This window comes from Nannobrachium achirus (assembly GCF_963921795.1).
Source record: "Nannobrachium achirus genome assembly, chromosome: 8".
NCBI lineage: Eukaryota > Metazoa > Chordata > Actinopteri > Myctophiformes > Myctophidae > Nannobrachium > Nannobrachium achirus.
In genome coordinates this window covers 15,244,910-15,265,838 of record NC_137817.1, presented here as the reverse complement: position 1 = coordinate 15,265,838, position 20,929 = coordinate 15,244,910, and the positions used below count along the sequence as shown (strand labels likewise).

General features: G+C 42.2%; 2 protein-coding genes across 2 annotated transcripts in view; one reads left to right on the top strand and one right to left on the bottom strand.

Moving 5' to 3' along the window:
- The window catches only part of dpf1 (double PHD fingers 1), a gene marked incomplete at its 3' end in the record, with an annotated part of 105,099 nt that extends 103,677 nt beyond the window's left edge, over window positions 1-1,422 (bottom strand). Inside the window, exon 1 of the mRNA XM_080731337.1 lies at window positions 1,376-1,422. Within this exon, the coding sequence (XP_080587463.1) occupies window positions 1,376-1,407 (32 nt within the window). The 5' untranslated portion in view covers window positions 1,408-1,422. The remainder of the gene's footprint in view (window positions 1-1,375) is intronic.
- Window positions 1,423-4,837: 3,415 nt separating this feature from the next.
- The window catches only part of LOC308289594 (zinc finger FYVE domain-containing protein 1), a 38,298-nt gene continuing 22,206 nt past the window's right edge, over window positions 4,838-20,929 (top strand). The window contains exons 1-3 of the mRNA XM_080731325.1: window positions 4,838-5,121; window positions 8,805-9,086; window positions 10,668-10,890. Of these exons, the coding sequence (XP_080587451.1) occupies window positions 4,996-5,121; window positions 8,805-9,086; window positions 10,668-10,890 (631 nt within the window). The 5' untranslated portion in view covers window positions 4,838-4,995. The remainder of the gene's footprint in view (window positions 5,122-8,804; window positions 9,087-10,667; window positions 10,891-20,929) is intronic.

Below are 20,929 nucleotides of genomic sequence, written 5' to 3'. Positions count from 1 at the left end.
TCAAAAGCAGGCACGCAGGACCAGGCAGTCGCTCATGAAATTCTATGAAATGTCGCCTGTGTCTGGGATGTCAGATAGGCTGACAGACTAGACTGGCAGTCCTGACATCGCGATCTTCAGGTAGCATACAGTTAGTGCCGTGCGCCCCTTATAAGGCAAACACATGCAACGAGCTTTCTTTGTCTCAAAACTAACTATCCAGGATAGGTTTTAGATTTGTATTTTTGTCTGACAGACAGTGTATGTCTGCAGACTGGAGCTATTGTGTGTTCATTGTACACACACTGACTGATCTGTCCGTCTGTCTTTCTGTCTTTATGTACATCATGCATTGCTGACAGACGCACATCAGCAACCTTTTGGCCGCGTGCCCACGCGGGCAGCAGGCGTCTGCAACGCGCGCCGAAATCATCATTCTAGAATGGAACAAAACAAATAGAACATACAGAAAGAAAGAGATCTGCAGAAAGGCATTGGGCGAGAAACTTCCAAGGAATATCCTCCAAACCCTATAAATATCCTCCTGGTGGAAACAAATGGTGGCTGTTTAGTGTAGCCTACCACCCGTCACTTAAACAGCCTAATTATAGCCACGGTTTTTATTCTAGGGTTTATTATTAGGCTATTATTGGCGCTATAAATGATAGTGAGTCTCGGAGTCCCGACCATCATCCCCGCTATTCTATAACATTCTTATCTATATTAGCACACATATTGCATTCTTGCAGAGAGAGATCCGTCAGTGAAGTACGGCATTTTGCAACCTATATCAGGTTGCCTTCTTCTCCGGCCGCGCCGCCGGCTTATTTCAGTCTACCTGTTTACCCGTGGCCAGAATGTGCACACAGGTATCAAAAAGCGCATCCCTCTAAAGTCTAAGCTGGTGGCAGGTTGGGGTTGACTTAAAAAAGAATAAGAATCCCCCCGTTCCCCTGCATGCATGCCTGCCGGCCAGCCAGTCGCCAGGGCTGACCGTGATCTTGGCTCGCTCCACTGACAAGGGACGCACCGGGTCACCAAAAAAAAATCCACCTCCAACATTCCTCCATATCCCTGCACACACATGCGATCGCTGCTGGGCTGGCTCAGTTCAAAACGATCATCATTCTGAACGCCATCCAAGCGGACAATTCTGCGGAACAAAAATAGCAAGGCAATGCCCCCAAATGTGTTGCAAAGATAACTTTGTTATAATATATATCATCCCCTGACATTATCCGCTGTTTTCCCATATACGTTGGACGTATAAAGATGTGTTTATAATCATACTGAGGCTGAGCAGCTTCCTCGGGAAATAAAACACTGACAGCGTGCACAAATAAAATATCCCCGAGACGGAAAAAACAAGGTGCAAAATCGGAAAACGTCTACTTACGATTTGAGGGGGTTCTGTACCGCTGTGGCCATTTTGATATAGTATGATAGAATGCAACACTGCAGAGCCCGGTATTGTACATGTAATGTACCAGCTATTTCAATTTCATTCATTCTCTGGGGCTGCGGCTGCGGCCACCAGCCAATTGGAGCGAGGGCGCCCGGTGACGGCGTTGGGGGGAAGTGTAGTCTTTTACGCGTGTCAACATGGAACATGTGGATGGGCGGGCGCACTACAAGTCCCGGCGCGCCGAGCGGCTCCGAGCGTGCCACTGGTCCCGCCTCGGACTTGTAAGCATAGAGCCCCAAACCGTCTCCAGTTATGTCAAGGTTGGGTTACAGGACTGTCTGTCAGTCTGTGTAGGTGCCACTCTTCTCTTTTTCTGATGCGTTGGTGGGTGCCTTTTCCTTGTCTGGCTTACTGATGATGGGCGAGGCTGTGTCTGCACTGACATGCAGCATGCATGCAGCAGCATTATGGCACACAACTTGTGATGCTGATGTGATCACTAAATTCTTTCTTTTGCTCTTTTAGCTTGTTCAAATTATCTTGAAATTGGTTTGACATCTAGACCTACTGCACATACAGTATGAAACAGAGCTGCTACTTTTAAATGCATTTAGAGAAGAAATAATGCTGCTATTTGTTCCAAAAGCTTTATACCCTATATGTATAAAATGGCACAATGCAACATAGCTCTGTTTACACAATGCTGTACCCCCTCCAACTGTATTATGTTCCCCATTTTCAACTGTTTTTATTTTATTTGTGGCACTTGCTTTGGCAATGTAAATGTATGTTTTCTCATGCCAATAAAGCTCCTTAAAATTGAATTGAAATTGCTGAAATTTTGCTTGTTCAAATTATCTTGAAATTAGGCTAAAAATAAAACAGGAAACATTATGAATCCTGTCCCAATTGTGTGATGAGTTATTCTGCTTGCTCTCTCTCTCTCTCTCTCTCTCTCTCTCTCTCTCTCTCTCTCTCTCTCTCTCTCTCTCTCTCTCTCTCCCTCCCTCCTGTCACCAGTAGTGACAGTGGTATTGCACATGTGTAGCTCACACCACCATGCTCAATTGTTACTAAGCTACAACTTAATGCTCTGCCTCGGTATTAATAAATGATGTGTTATGATGGGTTATTTCCAGATGCAGGTGACAGCCTTAAGGAGATTCTCAGCATGCAGTGGCATTGCGATGCAGTCTGAGGATCCAGTCATCTGGAAGTGGTCTGTGATCATCATGCTACAGTGTACAGAGTATGTAACTTAACATTAGCGGGGACGTTGTGCAAGGAGGACCAGGAATAATCTTATGTACAGTATGGCGTCTATTCTAGGTGGCCCTGCTCTCAACAGACTGAATTATTCATAATCCAGGGGGGGTCGAGAGGGAGCAGTGAGGATAACTGATTCTTCAGACCTTTGTCTCTTTAGCCTTTGAGAAAACAGCATGTACAATTGATGTGATAGGCTGAATTCCTTCTCTCTTTCACTGTTTGTTCCCTTCCGTACTACTCGCCCTATTCGATCAACAACAATACCAATCTAGGCCCATATACCCTCAACAGGGAAATTGCTATGGCTTCTCATTCATGAATTTGAACTATTTTGTAGACTATACAGACCTTTTAGGATAAATTACCCTTTAAGCCAGGGGTCTTCAACAGGGGGTCCGGGACCCCTAGGGGGTCCTCAGAGTTACTACAGGGGGTCCTCCAAATCTTTGTGTGATAGAAACCTTTTTTTCTCCTTTTTTATATTAACCACTTCAACCCTAGCGTCTATATTTGGAGAACTTTAGCCAAAAATAGCAGATGCGAGGCGTTGTGAGCTTGTAGATCGGCTATTTTTGGCAAAGAGCTTTGGTGTAAAATAGCAGACTAAGTACAGAGTGAAAGGTACATTTTGTTCAAGTATTGACGGTTCAAATGGTTAAATATCTGAAAACACAAATTGACATGAATCCAAAACGCACTGATGATTGTGCTGTCAAACGATGAAACTAAATGGAATCTATGAACAGGTTGTGGGGGTCCCTGATTCATCTCTCTCTCAACTAAGGGGTCCTTGGCCTGAAAACATTGAAGACCCCTGCATTAAGCAATACATTACCAAAGGGACAATCACATTTTGATCAATATCGGTCTACGTTTCAATGAGTGAAATAAGGAAGGAGGCTGCCAGACTGGGCTCAATCCAGGACAAGACATCAGCCATGCTGAAATCTCCCTCCCATGTCAGTTTAGCAGCAGCGTGGCGCCACTCGGAAGCCATTCTGACATGTGATATTTATAGATCTGTGCTAACAAATATTTAATGAACATTAGCAAGCAGCTCTAACCATGGCAGCACTGAATGCTCCAATAAAACACTTTGTGTCAGTTAAATGGAAATTTGTATTTACTGTGAAGTGTACTGATTATAAAGTAGACTAGTTTACATGCATGCATTCATCATCATCAACTGGCCATTGGAAATAATCACCCCATAGATTTATTTTTGTTTGCAAAGAATGAATCAAAGTAAGTATACTTGACTGGCTCAATGCACGTTCTTTGTGGGCTGTATATTAATTATCTAATCTCATCTAATTTTATGCCTTATAATTTATTGATTCTTGGAGTTTTATACTGTTTTATACTGTTATTGTTTATACACAATGGTGCTCAGATCTGACTTCAGTTTCGCATTTTCACCACAAGATGGTGCTAATATCACTCACATAGCCTACACTCCCTACAGCGTGGTCCAAAGACGTGCGTCTGGGTCTGCGCGTGTACGTCAGTCTTCCCTAGGCTCCTCCCCAAACGTGGCGTTGTTGTTGGGTTGAGTCTACATCCCATAGCTCGAAGTGACCGCCGGTTTCGGGCTAAACAAAATAATGTTACAGGAATTATTGATAATAAATAATAATATAAAATATTTGTGAGATAGTCTACACATTTTTGGTGATTATTAATATGAGTATTTATAAAATAAATGATAACAAAAGTTATAGCTTAAATTCTTAATATAACATATATATGAGTTAAAAAAGGATCTCAATTTAAATAAGTCTAGTGCTTACTTGAGCTTATCTTTGTCTGTACTGTACTGTACTGTCATGAAACTGTACCTTTTTTCTATGCAAACTTCTATACATTCTTCAATCAATCAATCAATCAATCAATCAATCAATCAGTCAATCAATCAATCAATCATTCAGTCAGAAATTATTGATAAATAATTGTAATTATTATCACAGATTTTATCTAATTAGTCAATATTTTAAAATTGTTTCATATAATTGTGTTGTATAGATATCGATTATTATTTGCTGTATATTATTATATTTAAAAATATGCCCCATAGACAGACAGCGTTTCCGTGACAACAAAATAGCCAATGGCAGGGCGGCCAAAAAGGAAAAAGTCCTCAGGGGCAATGGGATCTCTAGGCTGTGTGTGTTGTGAATGGTGGTGGGTGACAGACAGTCAGACAGACAGAACAGAAAGTGGGTGAACTTTCGGTTTTAGCCTGCCTGCCTCCCTGGCTCCCTGTCTAAACAGAACGAGAAAGATGTCGTGCAGTTGATCATCAACAACATACCAGTCGTCCAGCCAGCAGAGCAGCAGCATCCATGTCCGAGACACTGATGAGAGAAATGGACATCAACGCGTCGCTGTGTCTCGGCAAGCCGGGGGGCGACGGAGGAGGACGGTCAGACCGCAGCTTCCTGCTGGTGGATGAGCAAGAGAACCTGCAGGTGAACTACAACTAAAAACTTAGCTAACTCTTTAGCTAGCTCTAACTGCTAACGCCCGAAAACAGCAGCTTGCAGATCTGCTGTTTTCAGAGCGAAGAGCTTGACCGCTGGGGGGCGGGTGGAAAAAAGGGAGAGACAAAACAAAGTCCACATTTAAAAGGCCACGCTTCTTGTTGTTATTCATTTTTTGTTTTGTGACAGTTGCGTTTTTCGCATGCATAGCAAGTTTAATACACGAATGTGCCGTTATTTAAAAGTTGGGTTTTTGTTTTAATGACAATAACCGAGCTGTGATGAAATGACAGATCAATACTAAATACGTTTCCTCTCATTCTCAGCTGTTAGCCAATAGCTGTGTTAGCAAAACAGTGGATTACTTCCTGTGTGGGTTAAAGCAACAATAACAACAATGACAAAGACACTAAAAAATACAGGAAATAACATTTTATTCCATTATAACTGATGTTAGCTACATGTGTCTTTTCTTTGCATGGTTTAATACAAAGCAAAGGTTGAGTGTTTTGGCAGATTGAAAGACTGATACAGTTTGGGAAAAACCCTTGTTGTGAGCCATGAGTCATGTTGGACAGCAAGAACTAGGCCAGTCAACACTGTAATAAACCGGTGCAAACAAAAACCAATCTTAATCCGTGTGGATGGCAACGAGCAGTGTGTTAGCCTGGTTATTAACCCAACTGCCTCTGATTGAAGCAGTCCCAATAGGTTTATCACAATATTTGAGGTGAAATATAATATCAATAATTTCTGATACTACAATGTAGTTTAATAAGATGAAAAACTATATAACGACTGAAAACAGTATTTTGTAGTTGTAGTAACTTTAATATGTATGATGATGATATAGTGTATTAATAATGACCCAAAGGAAAGTTTACACTATCAGCACAGAAAGGTTCAGAGACATTAAAAAGGCAAAACACACCCTATGTGCTATCCTGTGTTTTAATAAAGCAGTTATCATCTTCATAGTACAGCCCTAGCCACCAGTCTTACCATAGAATGGTGTGTGTTTAGGTATACAAATGAAACGACAAATCTACATGGCCCCAACCGCCCCTGGACTGTGTGGATTGTGTACTGAGAATGGGGCAGGATTATTATTATCACCCCTAAGTCCCTACTTGACATAAAGGGGAGACAAATCTGAATCACTTGTATTGTTGAATCACATTCTACCACTTTTGTTTACTATAAGCAACTTTGGGATAGTGTTTCTGTATTAATATTGCTTGTAAATGTAGTTGCAGGTTGTGTTTTTGTGGGGGTGTTTTTTTTTTCTTCCAATGTTTAAACCAGTGGTGGTCAAACATTTTCATGTCATGGACCCCCAAATTAATACGCATTTGTCTGCGGACAACTACTACTGACACACTATCCTAGATGGAAGAACGCTCACATCCATACCACCCTCTGCAGCGCCTTGCGGTTGAGGGCAGTGTAGTTCCCCATGTGTCGGTCAGGTGGTGTTGGTAATGCATCCTGTCAGGATGCTCTCTCGATGGTGCCTCTGTAAAGAAGGCCCATAGGATCTTGTCGACAGACACACCACCACATGACATGATGGGTGTGTGGCCATCCCAGAAGAGGTTCCACCTGTTGTGAACGTTGAGCAACTTGAAGCTGCTGACTGACTGACTCTATTATAGTAGACCTGTTGATGGTGAAGGCAGAGGGTCCAGGTAGTGCAGGGCATCATATCATATCGTTGCTGTTGGGTAGAAACCTCTTATCTCCACATTTGAACTTTTTGTGCCCTACTTGATCATACCACAGTTAGTAACAGTTTTGGACAGGTTTCCACCTGACAGAGACGATATCTTGAACCTCTATTCAATCGATATGGAAAAGGTAATACGTTTTATTGTGGGCTCGCTGAAAGGCGAGACCAGTATGTTATACCAAACCTTTATAGATCAAGGTTATTCTCCTCAAAAAAATTACAGACAGTACAAAGGCAGGGCCCTTAGCCAATGAGGAGCAGCGTTCTTGGTGACATCACCACCAACAAGTATGACCTGATATAAATAACAACAACACCCACATGAAATCCTTTGTAGTATGTTCTCCCAAATCTTTATATAGGGGGTCTGAGGTATTGAATGTAGGAGTTATGTTGGAGTGCCCGTTGGGTAGATCGTTGTGCCCATACATGTTGTTCCATGCGAGCCCACACTGTTTCGTAGGAACAGTATTTCTAGTTTGTAATGTTTTCCCACAATCTTTTCATCATCTGCTGCAGCAGACGTGTAGACAAGGAAGGGGTGAAGACTCCATTCGTTCCCCTGGGTAGCTCTCTTGTAGGCGAAGAAAGAGAACAATGTGAGCATACATAGCTAGTTCCAAAAGGAGGAGGACACGTAACATAATGTAATTTGGAAATGATTGAGTTACAGGCAAAATAATACAAACAATCACGTTGTTGTCTGGGCAACTGATTTACCCCCTTGGGATAATAAAGGTATCTTATCTATCTATCTAAGATGACTTGTATGAAAGATGTTGTGACAAAGCCAGGCAACACTAGAATGTATTCGATCTGAGGATATACTGTAACACGTTATCAAAATACAATACAAAATAGAAAGTACGAAGAATTTAGCCAAATGTATGGAACTTTCTTTCATTCCCACTCCGACACCTCCATATTCCTCTCCCTCTCCTTCTCTCGCCTCTTCCTCTCACACACAACCTCCTCCCTCTTCTTCTCTCTCTCTCTCTCACTCCCCCCATGGCACACACACACACACACACACCCTCTTTCATAGCAAAATTGTGTTATAACTGTTACGCTTGATATTGTGTACTATATTTAATCTATAAATATTCGGATGTTGGAAATCCCCTCACAGCAATCGCCTTTGACTGAACAAAACACAGAGTAGTGGTAGAAAGAAAGGGGAAGAAGATGTATCACAGTACGTTGTATTGTCCTCCTTTAATGTTCCTTTTTTTAAATTATGTTTGCTTTGTCCAAAACAAGGGTTTTATGGTGGAAGGGTACTTTGCTTTTTGACCTTTTAAATTAGAGCAAGTTAACAGGGGAGTTATTATGTTGTTTTAACAAAGCAGAAGCTGGGGCACTCACCCAAAGTGTACCACTGTAAATGTGATGTCCTGTTTGAATCTGACTCTGGACTGCTTTTCACATGTCCTCTACTTGCCCTTTGACCTTTCTTCCCTGTCCATTTCCGCTGTGTTGTACTGTAAAACAGATCCAAAATAATATGAAAGAGACAAAGAGTCTGTATCTAACTTCCCTTAGAGTGTCCGGGACAGGCAGGGCAGGTACCCCCAGTCAGTCCTTTGAATCACAAGCTTCTGGGTTCAGTGTCGGGCTCAGCATATAAGTAGCACAGCTAATCTAACTAAGGCATCAATCTCCTCCGCTGATTTCAGTCATTTGGATTCCATAGAACTTAGCCAGCATGTCTTCTATGGAAGCATGTTGAGAAGCCAAAATTGTATTGACAACTTCTAGATAGGCAATTTTTGGTTATTTTAAGATTAGAGCATTTGTAGTGGTCAAACTAGCAACATGTTCAGAAGCATCTTCCATAAAATCTTAATACGGTAGTCTCGGAAATGTCATAAAAGGAACAATATTACTAAAACATCATCATTTAATTTATTGTACTTATTGTGTTAATTGTCTTTACCCCCAGGTGCGTGATGAAGCAGAGTTCCTGCAGAGGCTGGGCTGCAGCCAGGTGGCGGGCGTCAAGGTCCTGTCCATCTTCGGCAACACCGGAGACGGCAAGTCCCACACCCTCAACAACATCCTGTTTGGAGGGCAGAGCGTCTTCTACACCTCCAAGTCTCCCAACTCCTGCACCGTGGGCGTCTGGGCCGCGTACGACCCCACCCTCAACCTGGTCGCCCTGGATACCGAGGGCCTGCTGGGGGCCGCAGCCAATCAGAACCAGAGGTTGAGGTTGCTGCTCAAGGTAATGATGCCAGCGGTGGACGGTCAGTAGAGCCTTACATTGGGACGGGGATCCCACGGGACACAACAACAAAAACTACTGCCAAATCCCACTTCTTCCTGCAATAAACCGCATGTAAAGCACACCTTAGCACGTGTGGTTTAATTTAGCTTTAATGTAGCTTCTACCACTTTTTTTCCACAACCTTGAGTTGGCTCATGGACTACTGGACCACGGTTGTGTTGCAGAACAATTAATGATTGTAACTAAATAACCTTGCAAGTTACAACTGTGTTTTCTTTCATTTATATGGTAGAAGTGGTAGAAAAGCAATTTACCATTCGAGGGTTGTGGGTTGTTGGCTGATTTACCACTGTTTCAGGGTTGTTTGGCATGAGGCGAAAGCAGCCAACAACCCACTCCCTCTCATGGTAAATGGCTTACTTTTAACACATTTATCTTAGGCTAAATACAGAGGAGAATGACATTTTGAAAAATAAATCTACAGGTATGTGTATAACACCTCTATTTAATAACATGTCAGTTAGGGTTGTTCGATTAATCGATTTTTAATCGTAACCCGGTTTTTTTCCTTTGGAAGATTTAAAAAAATGGAAATCGTAAAATCGATTTTCACTTTAATTAGGGAAATTCTTACTCATTGGAGCCTTGCACGCGCAAAAAGTACACAGCCCCGTCCTCCTAAAGCAGGACGACAAGGTCCGACACCAAATTAATACTACTTTCTATCTGATGTGTAATTTCTTTGATGCGCGTTAAGCGCACGTCAGACTGAGCAGAGTTCACCACCGCACTGCCCTCACTCGCGATGGTTCAAGCAGCAAACAGAACAAAACGCTACTGAGCTGGTAAACTTACTTACTTGTTGTAGTTTGAAAGAAGCTTATTAATTCTGTGTTACCCACCTACTGACTGTAGTCTACTCCTAGTCCTACTGTCCCTGTCACTGTGTTAATTTTGCGTCGGGAAGCGAAGCGCTTCGCCTACCAAAATGCCTCACCAGCCTCCAAGAGCTGGCTTGTTTTGGCTGTTTTGTCACTCACTATTGATAATGAAACACTAAGGACGCTAAGTTGTATGTGATTGTTGCACAACTAAAGTTATTATTATTAATACCCTTATTGTTTTATTGCATTTTGCTATTTGGCTATATAAAAAAAATCAAAAAATGAAACAATAATGAAAAAAAAAATCATTTCCTTGCATTTTTTAAATGAAAACAAAATAGTTGAAACAATGTATTATTCTTTTAACAAAAAATCGAAATCGAAATCGAAAATCGGGATTTCAGAGAAAATAATCGAGATTTTATTTTTTGGCCATATCGAACAACCCTAATGTCAGTAAGTCCAGCCGAGTGCACTGTCTCTGTCCGTGGTGCTGTAATGGCTGTCTGTCCGTCTCCCGTCTGTTTCTCTCGCTTTCTCTGCGTTTCTCAAAAACATTACAAACAGAAAGTTTCTGTTTCACACTGTTCCGTGAAATCACAGATTTAGGACTTGGCCCGACTCAGTCGTGAGATTTTATTCTTGCTTTAATCCGTGTAAGACATGAATGACCTCACAGTCTCTCTCTGTCCAGGTCCTGGCGGTGTCAGACGTGGTGGTGTACCGCACGCGGGCCGAGAGGCTCCACAACGACATGTTCCAGTTCCTGAGCAACGCGTCGGGGGCCTACCTGAAGCACTTCACCCCGGAGCTGAAGGCCCTGTCCAGCCGCTGTGGCCTGGACGTGCCCCTCTCCTCCCTGGGTCCTGCCGTCATCGTTTTCCAGGAGACCACGCACACTCAGCTGCTGGGAGACGGTGGGTGAAAAGCATGCAGGCTGTGAAGGATCTGGATGGAATTGGGTTCGCGATCAGCTTAAGATTTTAAATGATCTGCTTCTTTTAATAACTCCTTCTTAAAGGGATAGTTCACCCCCAAAATGACCTTTTCTATCGATTACTCACCCCATGGAGACTTGAATTGATGGATATTTCTTTGTTTTTGTCGCATTCCTAAGCCAATAATTTGAGGAGACTCTTTGTGTCTCCATAGGGAACAAAGCAGGCTCTTTGTGTGTCCATAGGGAACCACTGCTGGTCTTTGAATTATTGACACACAAAGGTATGAAAAGTAGCAGAGCTACAAGCTCGAAACGTGGCACGAAGCGACTTGTTTTGAGCTTGTAGATCTGCTACTTTAGCTAATTTTCGGAATCCCGAAAAGTAACAGTTTTAGATATATGAGGTTTCCTCCGGACAGAGACAATATATCATTTTGGCCTTCATTATCTTTTTTGAAAGAAACAAATTCAATCATACATACAGTATTGCATTGTAGTGTTTCTCAAAGTGAGGTCCATGGTCCATTTGGAAGGGGTTCCAAATGGAGGACCCTTACAGGTCTGTAAATCTGAAATGGAACCAAATGCACTCTATATGCACTCCTGTAACTTTCACCAGCTAAGAGTAGATAATCAATTTTCATGAGAAAGCCTGAGGAGTGTACATTTCACAGGCAGTCCTTCCCTGTCTCCCTCACACTCTGTTGCGTTCCCACTAGAATATGCACTCTGCCTCATGCTGAATGTTGCTGTCACCCTTCTAACATCTTTTGTGCTCACTCCAATGTGTGGGAGTTTTTTTGTGTGACACAAACTCCTCAGGAAAAACGTTCTTTATTTCTATCACTGTCAGTCTTATTTTTGCATTTATTAAAGGACAACTTCACCCATTTTCAACCTATCTTCATATAATTGGTCCTCAGTGATGCTCATGATAACATGGTACCGTTTTGTCTTCTCACTTCTCACTTAGCGGAGGGCTTTGGACAGTTCAGAAACCTGTCTACCAGTGACATAGAAGCTAATAGAGACACTCCTATGAGACACGGACAGACCATTTTATCATGAGCATGTGAGGAGTGGGGACCAATAAATAAAGATTGGTGAAGTGGTCCTTTAACCCTATGGGGGTGTTTTTTACTCCACTACATCTCGGATCCAAATATTGTACTTTTACTCCACTACATTTATTTAAAATCTTTATAGTTACTTGTAGATTTCTATTATTATTACAAAACATACATTAACCACTTCAGCCCTATACATTTCAACCAATCTACAAGCTCATAATGCACATTGTGAGCTTGTAGATCTGCTATTTTCAAAGGATTTTTATACATTTGACAACTCATTAGTCAGGTTCACTATGTATTTTCGTTCAAAATTTGTGGGGATTAGTAAAACTATACATTTTTGGAATCTTCAGAGCATGGGGAATCCAGAAATCTTTGTTTACATTTGCACAAAAACCTGTAAAGCTGCCATTTTGGACGTTCAAAATGGCCGACATAAAATACACAAGTTGTGCTATCTTGGCTTCTAGATAACCTAGAAACTTAATTAAACATGCCAATCCTATGTTTTCTGGGTCAAGGAATCAAATGAGTAAATGATGGGTATAAAATATTGCGGACCCCCACGCCCTTTTTGGGTGTTATCTATTTTGGGACCTCCCAGAACAGTACCCCAGCCAGTTAATGTCCGATTTTCATAATATTAGAGTTGTTTTGTAGGTTTTAAAACATCCTGAGTTCATTTATTACACTTTTAAAGCAGCCAGAATGACCTTTCTGACTTTTGGTTGGGGTCTTTCCTCACCTGGGACCCCCCAGACAGACCCCTGAACCTATCTCAGTAATCGCTCTGCTCCTGCTCCAGAACAATGTTAAATCAGATCATAATTGAAGCATAGAAGTTGTTGTAGCTGGGCTTTGAAAACAAAAAGGAGTAGTAGCAAATACCAGGGGTCTTCCACAGGAGGTCCGGGACCCCTGGGAGGTCCTCAGAGTTACTACAAGGGGCCCGCCTAATCTATATTTTGAAACTTTTTTTTTAACTTTTAACATTTTTATGTATAATGATGGTTTATTAGTATTCTCAGTATTATTTATAAAAAAAATTGTGTTAGACAGTTATGGTTGACAGTTGTTACTGCAGGGATTGCAAGAATTAAGGTATTGCAACTTCTTACTTTGGGCGCACAGACTAACGTGTCCATTTATTGCACTGCACTCACACTGACACACACAAACACACACACACACACACACACACACACACACACACACACACACACACCTCTTTGTTATCGTCAGCCCAAAACCCCACACCCTATCCTCTTAAAGAGCTCATGGTCAATTATGCCCAAGGAGATTCACTACAATACATGTCCTCATTTCCAGGGAGGAGTGCAAGGCAGGTTATTGTTTGAGCAGCTGCACCGTCCCTTGCAACCTGAATTCCATCTATTTTCTTCGATTGATGGAAGCTCAGGGCAATTTGTCAGTTATGACAAAGTAGGCATCATAATACAATTAGGGCTGTCTTCGACACAGGATTTATGGAGTCGATTCGAGTCGCGGGGGTTAATCCGACGCGTCGACGAATCGTTTTATAGTCTACTTTGTGTAAAAAAAAAAAAAAAAGTGTTGCTTTAAACCACGTCAACATAATAGAATAATACATTAAGAGATTAATTGAATACACAGTGTTTTCGGTGATATCGGTGCGCGAGCACAAATGTTATCTGCATAGCAGTGTACAACCATAGAGTTATAACACACCGTTAAAACAAATAAAACATCTCCGCTGTTTCAACTCTGCCCCGTCTCTCTGCAGCGTGCAGTAGAGATGAGACATTCGCGAACGATTCCGCTCTCTTGAACGGCTCTTTTAAATGAACGATGGGATCCAGTCCGCAGTCGCGGGACACAGAGCACTGACAGAGTAATGAGTCAGTGTCGAGAACGGATTCATTTCAGAAAAGGATCATAAACAGGTGGAGGCACAGCTCCCGCTTGAGCCAGGAGTGTGTGGACATGTCATGGACGCAAACACAGCGAAACACAATCATTCATCATGGATTACAACACTGGAACAATTCAGAAGCACTTTAATTAGAAAATGTAACTTGTAACCTACACTTGTGTATGTTAATTTGACTTTAGAAGATTGTTACTACTTCGTGGACGCGCGTTTGTGCTGTGGCAGGTTATTTAATATGGGATTTTGACAGCGTGCTTCCTCCTCTTAACGGAACACTGTCCCGGCTCTGAATGTTTTAACGAAGCGGCGGACTGAACCGTTCTGGCCGTTCCGTCTCACTTTCAACCCGACGCTGGTGCGAGACAATAAATAACTGTTCGCCGCTACTTCTCATTGGAAGTACATGACACCACACCAGTCCAGCAGTGCACCGCAGTAGCCTACTGGCAGTAGTAGGCTAACTGGTGATATAAAAAAATATATATTTTCGCTTCGACTCAAACAATTGGCGTCGATTCCCGGGGCTTAAAACGACGCGTCGATTCGTCGATTTTTAGAAGACACCCCTAAATACAATACATTCATCAAGGGACATGATTTTGAGGAGGTGCACACACATGAATAGGCCCTGATTACTCAAGTCCTTGCCTCTACTGCTTATGGTGCTTTGCGAGATATATGTGTTTGGTCACCCGACACTGATTCTGCTGTTACTTCTCTGAAATTTGCAACAGATACAAAATAATTTAATATAGATATATTCGAGTGAGGTCAAGTTATTGGATGTCACAAATGTCAAGGGTTCCTTGGCCTACACAATCTACCTGTTGCTGACTGGGGAAGAACATTTGTTGGAATCTCCAAAGTACATGGGTCAATGCCTACTCGAAGCCTGATGATGATGACCAAGCCATAAACCGCTTCAAGGACCTTGGCAAGGTTTCCTCCTGAGCTTATTAATGGTGAGCATCCATCAACATCATTGGAGCATTTTGCATGCCGTGTTTACAGTTCAAAAGGTCCAACAACCCTGCAATTACTCAGATGGGAACTATTTCTGTCAAAGAACTTAGAGCTTGAGATACTACCTCCAACTTGTGCTGCACTGTTACCACATATCCTCTGTGCCAACTACGTGACAATGAGGGATAAATCATACCTGTCAAATTGCCCACCAATAGACTAGTTTGCAAATCCCGCCCCATTCTGCCCTGTTACTATGATGGGACATTTTCCCTGGGCAGATTGTTTTTATAGTGGCAGTGAATGGGATTTTTTTATGTTTTCATAGCCTCATTACAGCTATATAAAGTACCAAAGGAAAAACATCTAGGTGATATTAATAAAAAGGGAAGACAAAGGTACAGTAGTTACATTGCAAAACAGGGGGTTTCCCCGAAAATATATGTTTTAATGTGTTTAATCCCAGTGGGACAGAATCACTATTGCAGATTCTTTTATAGTGGAAGTGGATGGGATTTTTTTTTTGTTCATAGCCTCATTACAGCTATATAAAGTACCAAAAAAAACACATCTACGTGATATTAATAAAAAGGGAAGAAAAGGGTACAGTAATTACATAGCAAAACAGTAGTTTCCCCCCGAAAATATATGTTTTAATTAGTTTAATCCTCTGGATCAGAGAGAGAATAGAAATAGCAATAGAAAGCGCATTGAATCTTGGGTAGGAAGAGGAGAACTATAATCTGTTCTCCTCACATACACGTAATTCTGCCCATTTAAAATATATGTACCCAATCGTAACTAGTTAGACCATTGATAAGGTCCATGTGAACTAGTTTGTTGAAGCTTATTCATTATGATGAGCGAGATCGCCCCCTACTGCCGCGGCCGTACCAGGCGATTGCCGTGCTCCGCACTGCGGACAGTTTTTGAAAGGCTGAAGCAACATTCTCCACTGCACAAACTCCACCCCCGATAGCAAAAAGTGAATGTTTTTTTCTGGTTGGCCAGTCAGGGAGTCTCAGGGACCAATCAGAAGGCTGACAAAAGGTCTATTGAAGAAAATAGATGGAATTCAGAGAGTGGAGGGTGTGTTCCAGTCAGGTGTCTTGCCCTCCCTGCTCCAAAGGCAGTACTTGAGCTCATAATGTGACTGAAAAGCAGTTTGCAAGGGATGGTGCAGGTAGTCAAATAACCTGCCTTTTACTCTATGCTATGGTGGAGACACTGTCAACACTATTAGGTTGGACATCGAAGATGACGATGATAAAGACGAATAGATCCTGCATGTCTGAAATTACTGTATTGTAGTGAATCTCTTTGGGCATAATTGACCATGGGCTCTTGGATAGGGTGAGGGTTTTGGGGTGACAATACAAAGAGGTGTGCGTGTTGTGTTGTCAGTGTGAGTGCAGTGCAATAAATAGACACGTTGTTCTGCACGCCCAAAGTAAGAAGTTGCAATACCTTAATTATTGCAATCCCTGCAGTAACACCTGTCAACCATAACTGTCTAACACACAAAATATATAAATAATACTGAGAATACTAACCAGTAAGACTCCCTAATCGGGAGATAAGCGACCGTTGGTCGCTTATCTCCACAAATAGGCCAAAAGTTTGTTTTACCAATTATCAAGACATACGGGCAGTTGACAGTTTGCCATGGTTACTCATTGAAGTTGAATCTCCATATATGGAGACATAAGTTGCTCATACCATAGCAACCATGTTTTTTACAGGGCCTGGGATTGATGACATCAGAAATCTCCATATATGGGCATGAAAGGGATTTTGTTTCTGGAAATATGTCTGTGGGGTGCCACATTTGGAATAAAACACTTACATCACACATCTGGATATCCATACAGCCCATCTAGTTTGCCTGTGTCCATTTATGCCCATATATCTGATGACATTGGGACACTGATCTCCATATATGGGCATAAAACTTATGTTAATTAGTAAAGCCTGGGGATCTCCATATATGGGCATGAGGGGTACCCTAAAAGGGCATCATCTGGGAATAGCAAATATAGTTATCCTAGAAAGTGAAAATCTTACATCAAAGGCCATAACTACCTACCTACCACCCTACTGCATTCCTCATTAAACTACCTACCAGTAAGATGCCTATAGGGAGAAAAGCAAAGGGCGAGGTTGCACCATTTCTTGGTCTTCTGGCCAGTGATGTATATCGGACCATTTAACCATATATGGAGACATCTGGTACCCAAAGATATTCACAGATATGGGCTTAATATTGATGACATAAGGGATCTCCATATATGGGCGTAAAAGGGATTTGGTTCCCCTGGCATCACAGGGATCTCCATATATGGGCATAAAATGGATTTGGTTACCCTGGCAACACGGGGATCTCCATATCTCCATATATGGGCATAAAAGGGATTTGGTTCCCCTGGCATCACAGGGATCTCCATATGGGCATAAAAGGGATTTGGTTCCCCTGACATTACAGTGATGTCAGTGGCTGGTTCTACAGAGGGGATCTCCATTTATGGGCATAAAAGGGAATGTATGTATGATGATGTCAGATATCATAGACGTCATAGGACTTTCACATAACGAATAACTGAGTAAGCATGTAAACCCGTAAAATCTATATTTGGGCATGGCTGATTTATGACCTCATCATGATGACACGAGCAAACACAGCTGAATTGTATAAATGATCAGTGCAGAAACCAACAGAAGTATTTGACCAAGACTCTTCGATTTAAACATCAACAAAGGTGTGACGTTTGTTGATGGTCACAAAGGTGTGACGGACGGACGGACGGACGGACGGACGGACGGACGGACGGACGGTGGAGGTTTTCATAGTAAACTGCTCCCTGACGGTCGCAATAAACCATCAAAGTACAATACATAACCCAGGATACCTAAAAACATTCAAAGTTTCAAATGTAAAAAAAAAAAAGATCCCATAAAGATTTGGCGTACCCCCTGTAGTAACTATGAGGACCCCCCAGGGGTCCCAGACCCCCTGTGGAAGACCCCTGTTATTTGCTACTACTCATTTCTGTTTCCAGAGCCCAGCTACAACAACTTTTATGCTTCAATTATGATATAATTTAACATTGTTCTGGAGCAGGAGCAGAGCGATTACTGAGATAGGCTCAGGGATCTGTCTGGGGGGTCCAAGGTGAGGAAAGACCCCAACCAAAAGTCAGACAGGTCATTCTGGCTGCTTTAAAAGTGTAATAAATGAACTCTGGATGTTTTAAAACCTACAAAACAACTCTGATATTATGAAAATCGGACATTAACTGGCTGGCGTACTGTTCTGGGAGGTCCCAAAATAGATAACACCCAGAAAGGGGGTGGGGGTCCAGGACATTTTACACCCATCATTTACTCATTTGATTCCTTGACCCAGAAAACATAGGATTGGCATGTTTAATTAAGTTTCTAGGTTGTCTAGAAGACAAGATGGCACAAATTATGTATTTTATGTCAGCCATTTTGAACGTCCAAAATGGCGGCTTTGCAGGTTTCTGTGCAAATGTAAACAAAGATTTTTGGATTCCCCATGCTCTGAAGATTCCAAAAATGTATAGTTTTACAAATCCCCACAAATTTTGAACGAATAAACATTTCTTAACATAGTAAACCGGACTGACTTCCTATCTAGCCAAGCTTTATAAACTATATCTTTTTTTAAGAGAAAACAATAAAAAAAAAAAAGAAATAAGCGAATATTCGACTTCGGTGAACAACGTCGAATAGTGACTTTGATATTAGAATATTCTTTCTTTCTTTTCAAATCTTTTTATTATATTTTCACATAGAAATAGCCCAGAGGCAGGTAGACAATCTCAATAAAAAAAACATCATCACATGTAGATATCTGAGTACATCATTATGAGAGAGACCAAAACCCGACCCCTATCCCCCCTCCCCCCACCCTCAATCCCCAGGACAGTTGCACACCAGATTCAATAAAACAAGAAATAAGATAAAAATTAGTACAGAGAAAAGAGAGAAAGTAAGAAGAAAGCGGAATAGATATTCAGAACTTGCTACGTGTTGGGTTGGTCAGAGCAGGTAAGCGCCACACTACGCCATTTGGGTATTACGGTAGAACATCATAAAAGGGCTCCAAGTCTTATAGAATTTCTTTTCAGAGCCAGCAATTGAGAACCTCAGCATCTCCAACTCCAGACAGGACATCACAGTGCAAAGCCACTGATTAAGCCCAGGCGGGGCAGCATCTTTCCATTTAAGCAGAATGGCTCGTCTAGCAATCAATAACGTGAAGTCAACCATACGACTCTCTGTCCGTGTTAGGGGAAGACCCTCAGTTCCGACTGTACCGAACAGAGCCAATAAGGGGTCCGGGTCTAGATCACGGTCTAAAATGTTGGACAGTGTATCGAATACGCCACTCCAGAACAACTGTAGCCGTGGGCACGACCAATATTGGTGTATAAGCGTGGCTTCACCGTTACATTTGTCACATCTAGAGCTCACGTCAGGGTATATGCTTGCAAGTTTGGCTTTAGAGATGTGGGCTCTATGAACTATTTTGAACTGTATTAGACAGTGGCGGGCACAGAGGGAGGATTTATGTATAGAGGAAAAAATTGAATCCCACTTTTCTTCCGATAAAGCGAGCCCAAGATCCCGTTCCCAGTCAGCTCTTATCTTGTCCAATGGCGTGGATTTCAGATTGGAGATGGTGTCATATAGGATTGATATAGCGCCTTTTGTCGTCGGATCGAAAGATAAAAAGGTATCTATGGGATTGGTATTGGGTTCTTCAGGGAAGTCGGGTATTACAGATTCCACATAATGTCTAACTTGGAAGAACCTAAAAAGGTCCGATCTAGGCAGGCCGTATTTCCTTGTCAATTGTTCGAAAGAGGCAAAACCCCTATCTATAAACAGGTTCTTGAAATTTCTGATGCCTTTTCCGCGCCAATTACGAAAGGTTATATCATTTAATGACGGAACGAAAAAGTGGTTGGAGGCTACGGGGGTTAACAAGGAGAAATTTCCATAGTTATAGGTTCTCCTGAACTGAGTCCATATTCTCAGTGTGTGACGCACAACCGGATTAACTATCAGTTCGGGCAATGGCCGGCCCAACGGTGCACCGAGAAGGGCTGGGAGCGATAGTTCCCCACAAGACTCTAGTTCTAAGTTAGTCCACTCTGGACGGTCACGGCAAAAGCAGTAATGGTTCCAAAAGGTTAGAAAGCGTATATTGGCAGCCCAATAGTAATGACGGAAGTCAGGAAGTCCCATGCCCCCTTCTCCCTTCGCCCTTTTAAGTAAGGCCCTGCTCACACGTGGTTTCTTGTTCTGCCAAATGTGTGACGAGATAATTGAGTCTAGAGATGTAAAAAAAGACTTTGGAATGAACACCGGTACACATTGAAAAAGATATGTAAATTTGGGGAGAATGTTCATTTTGATTGAGTTAATGCGACCCGCCAGAGACATTGTAAGGGGTGACCACTGCTGTAATGATGTCTTAACTTGGCTTACAAGAGAGACGAAATTCTGCTGGAAAAGGTCTTTGAACTTACGTGTAATTATTGCTCCTAGATAAGTGAATTGAGTTCTCTCTACTTTGAGGGGGATAAGAGTGTAATCTAGGTTGGATGCAGCCTCGTTTGATGGAAATAATATACTTTTAGTTAGGTTAATCTTATAGCCTGAGACACGGCCAAATTGATCCAGCAGGGACATAACTGTCGGGAGGGATGTCAGCGGGTCTGAAATATACAATAGAAGGTCATCCGCGTATAGGGACACCTTGTATTCTCTCTCTCCCCTCCGAACGCCCTTGATATCAGCATTACAGCGCAAGGAGATCGCCAGTGGCTCAATTGCTAGGTCAAATAAGAACGGGCTCAGCGGGCAACCCTGACGGGTCCCGCGGCCCAGGCCAAAGCTACGGGAGAATATGCCATTAGTCTGTACGGTTGCAGTGGGAGAAGCGTACAGTAATTTAATCCATGCAATGAACGTCGGTCCGAATCCAAATTTTTCTAAGACCGCGAACAAATACTTGAATTCGACGCGATCGAACGCCT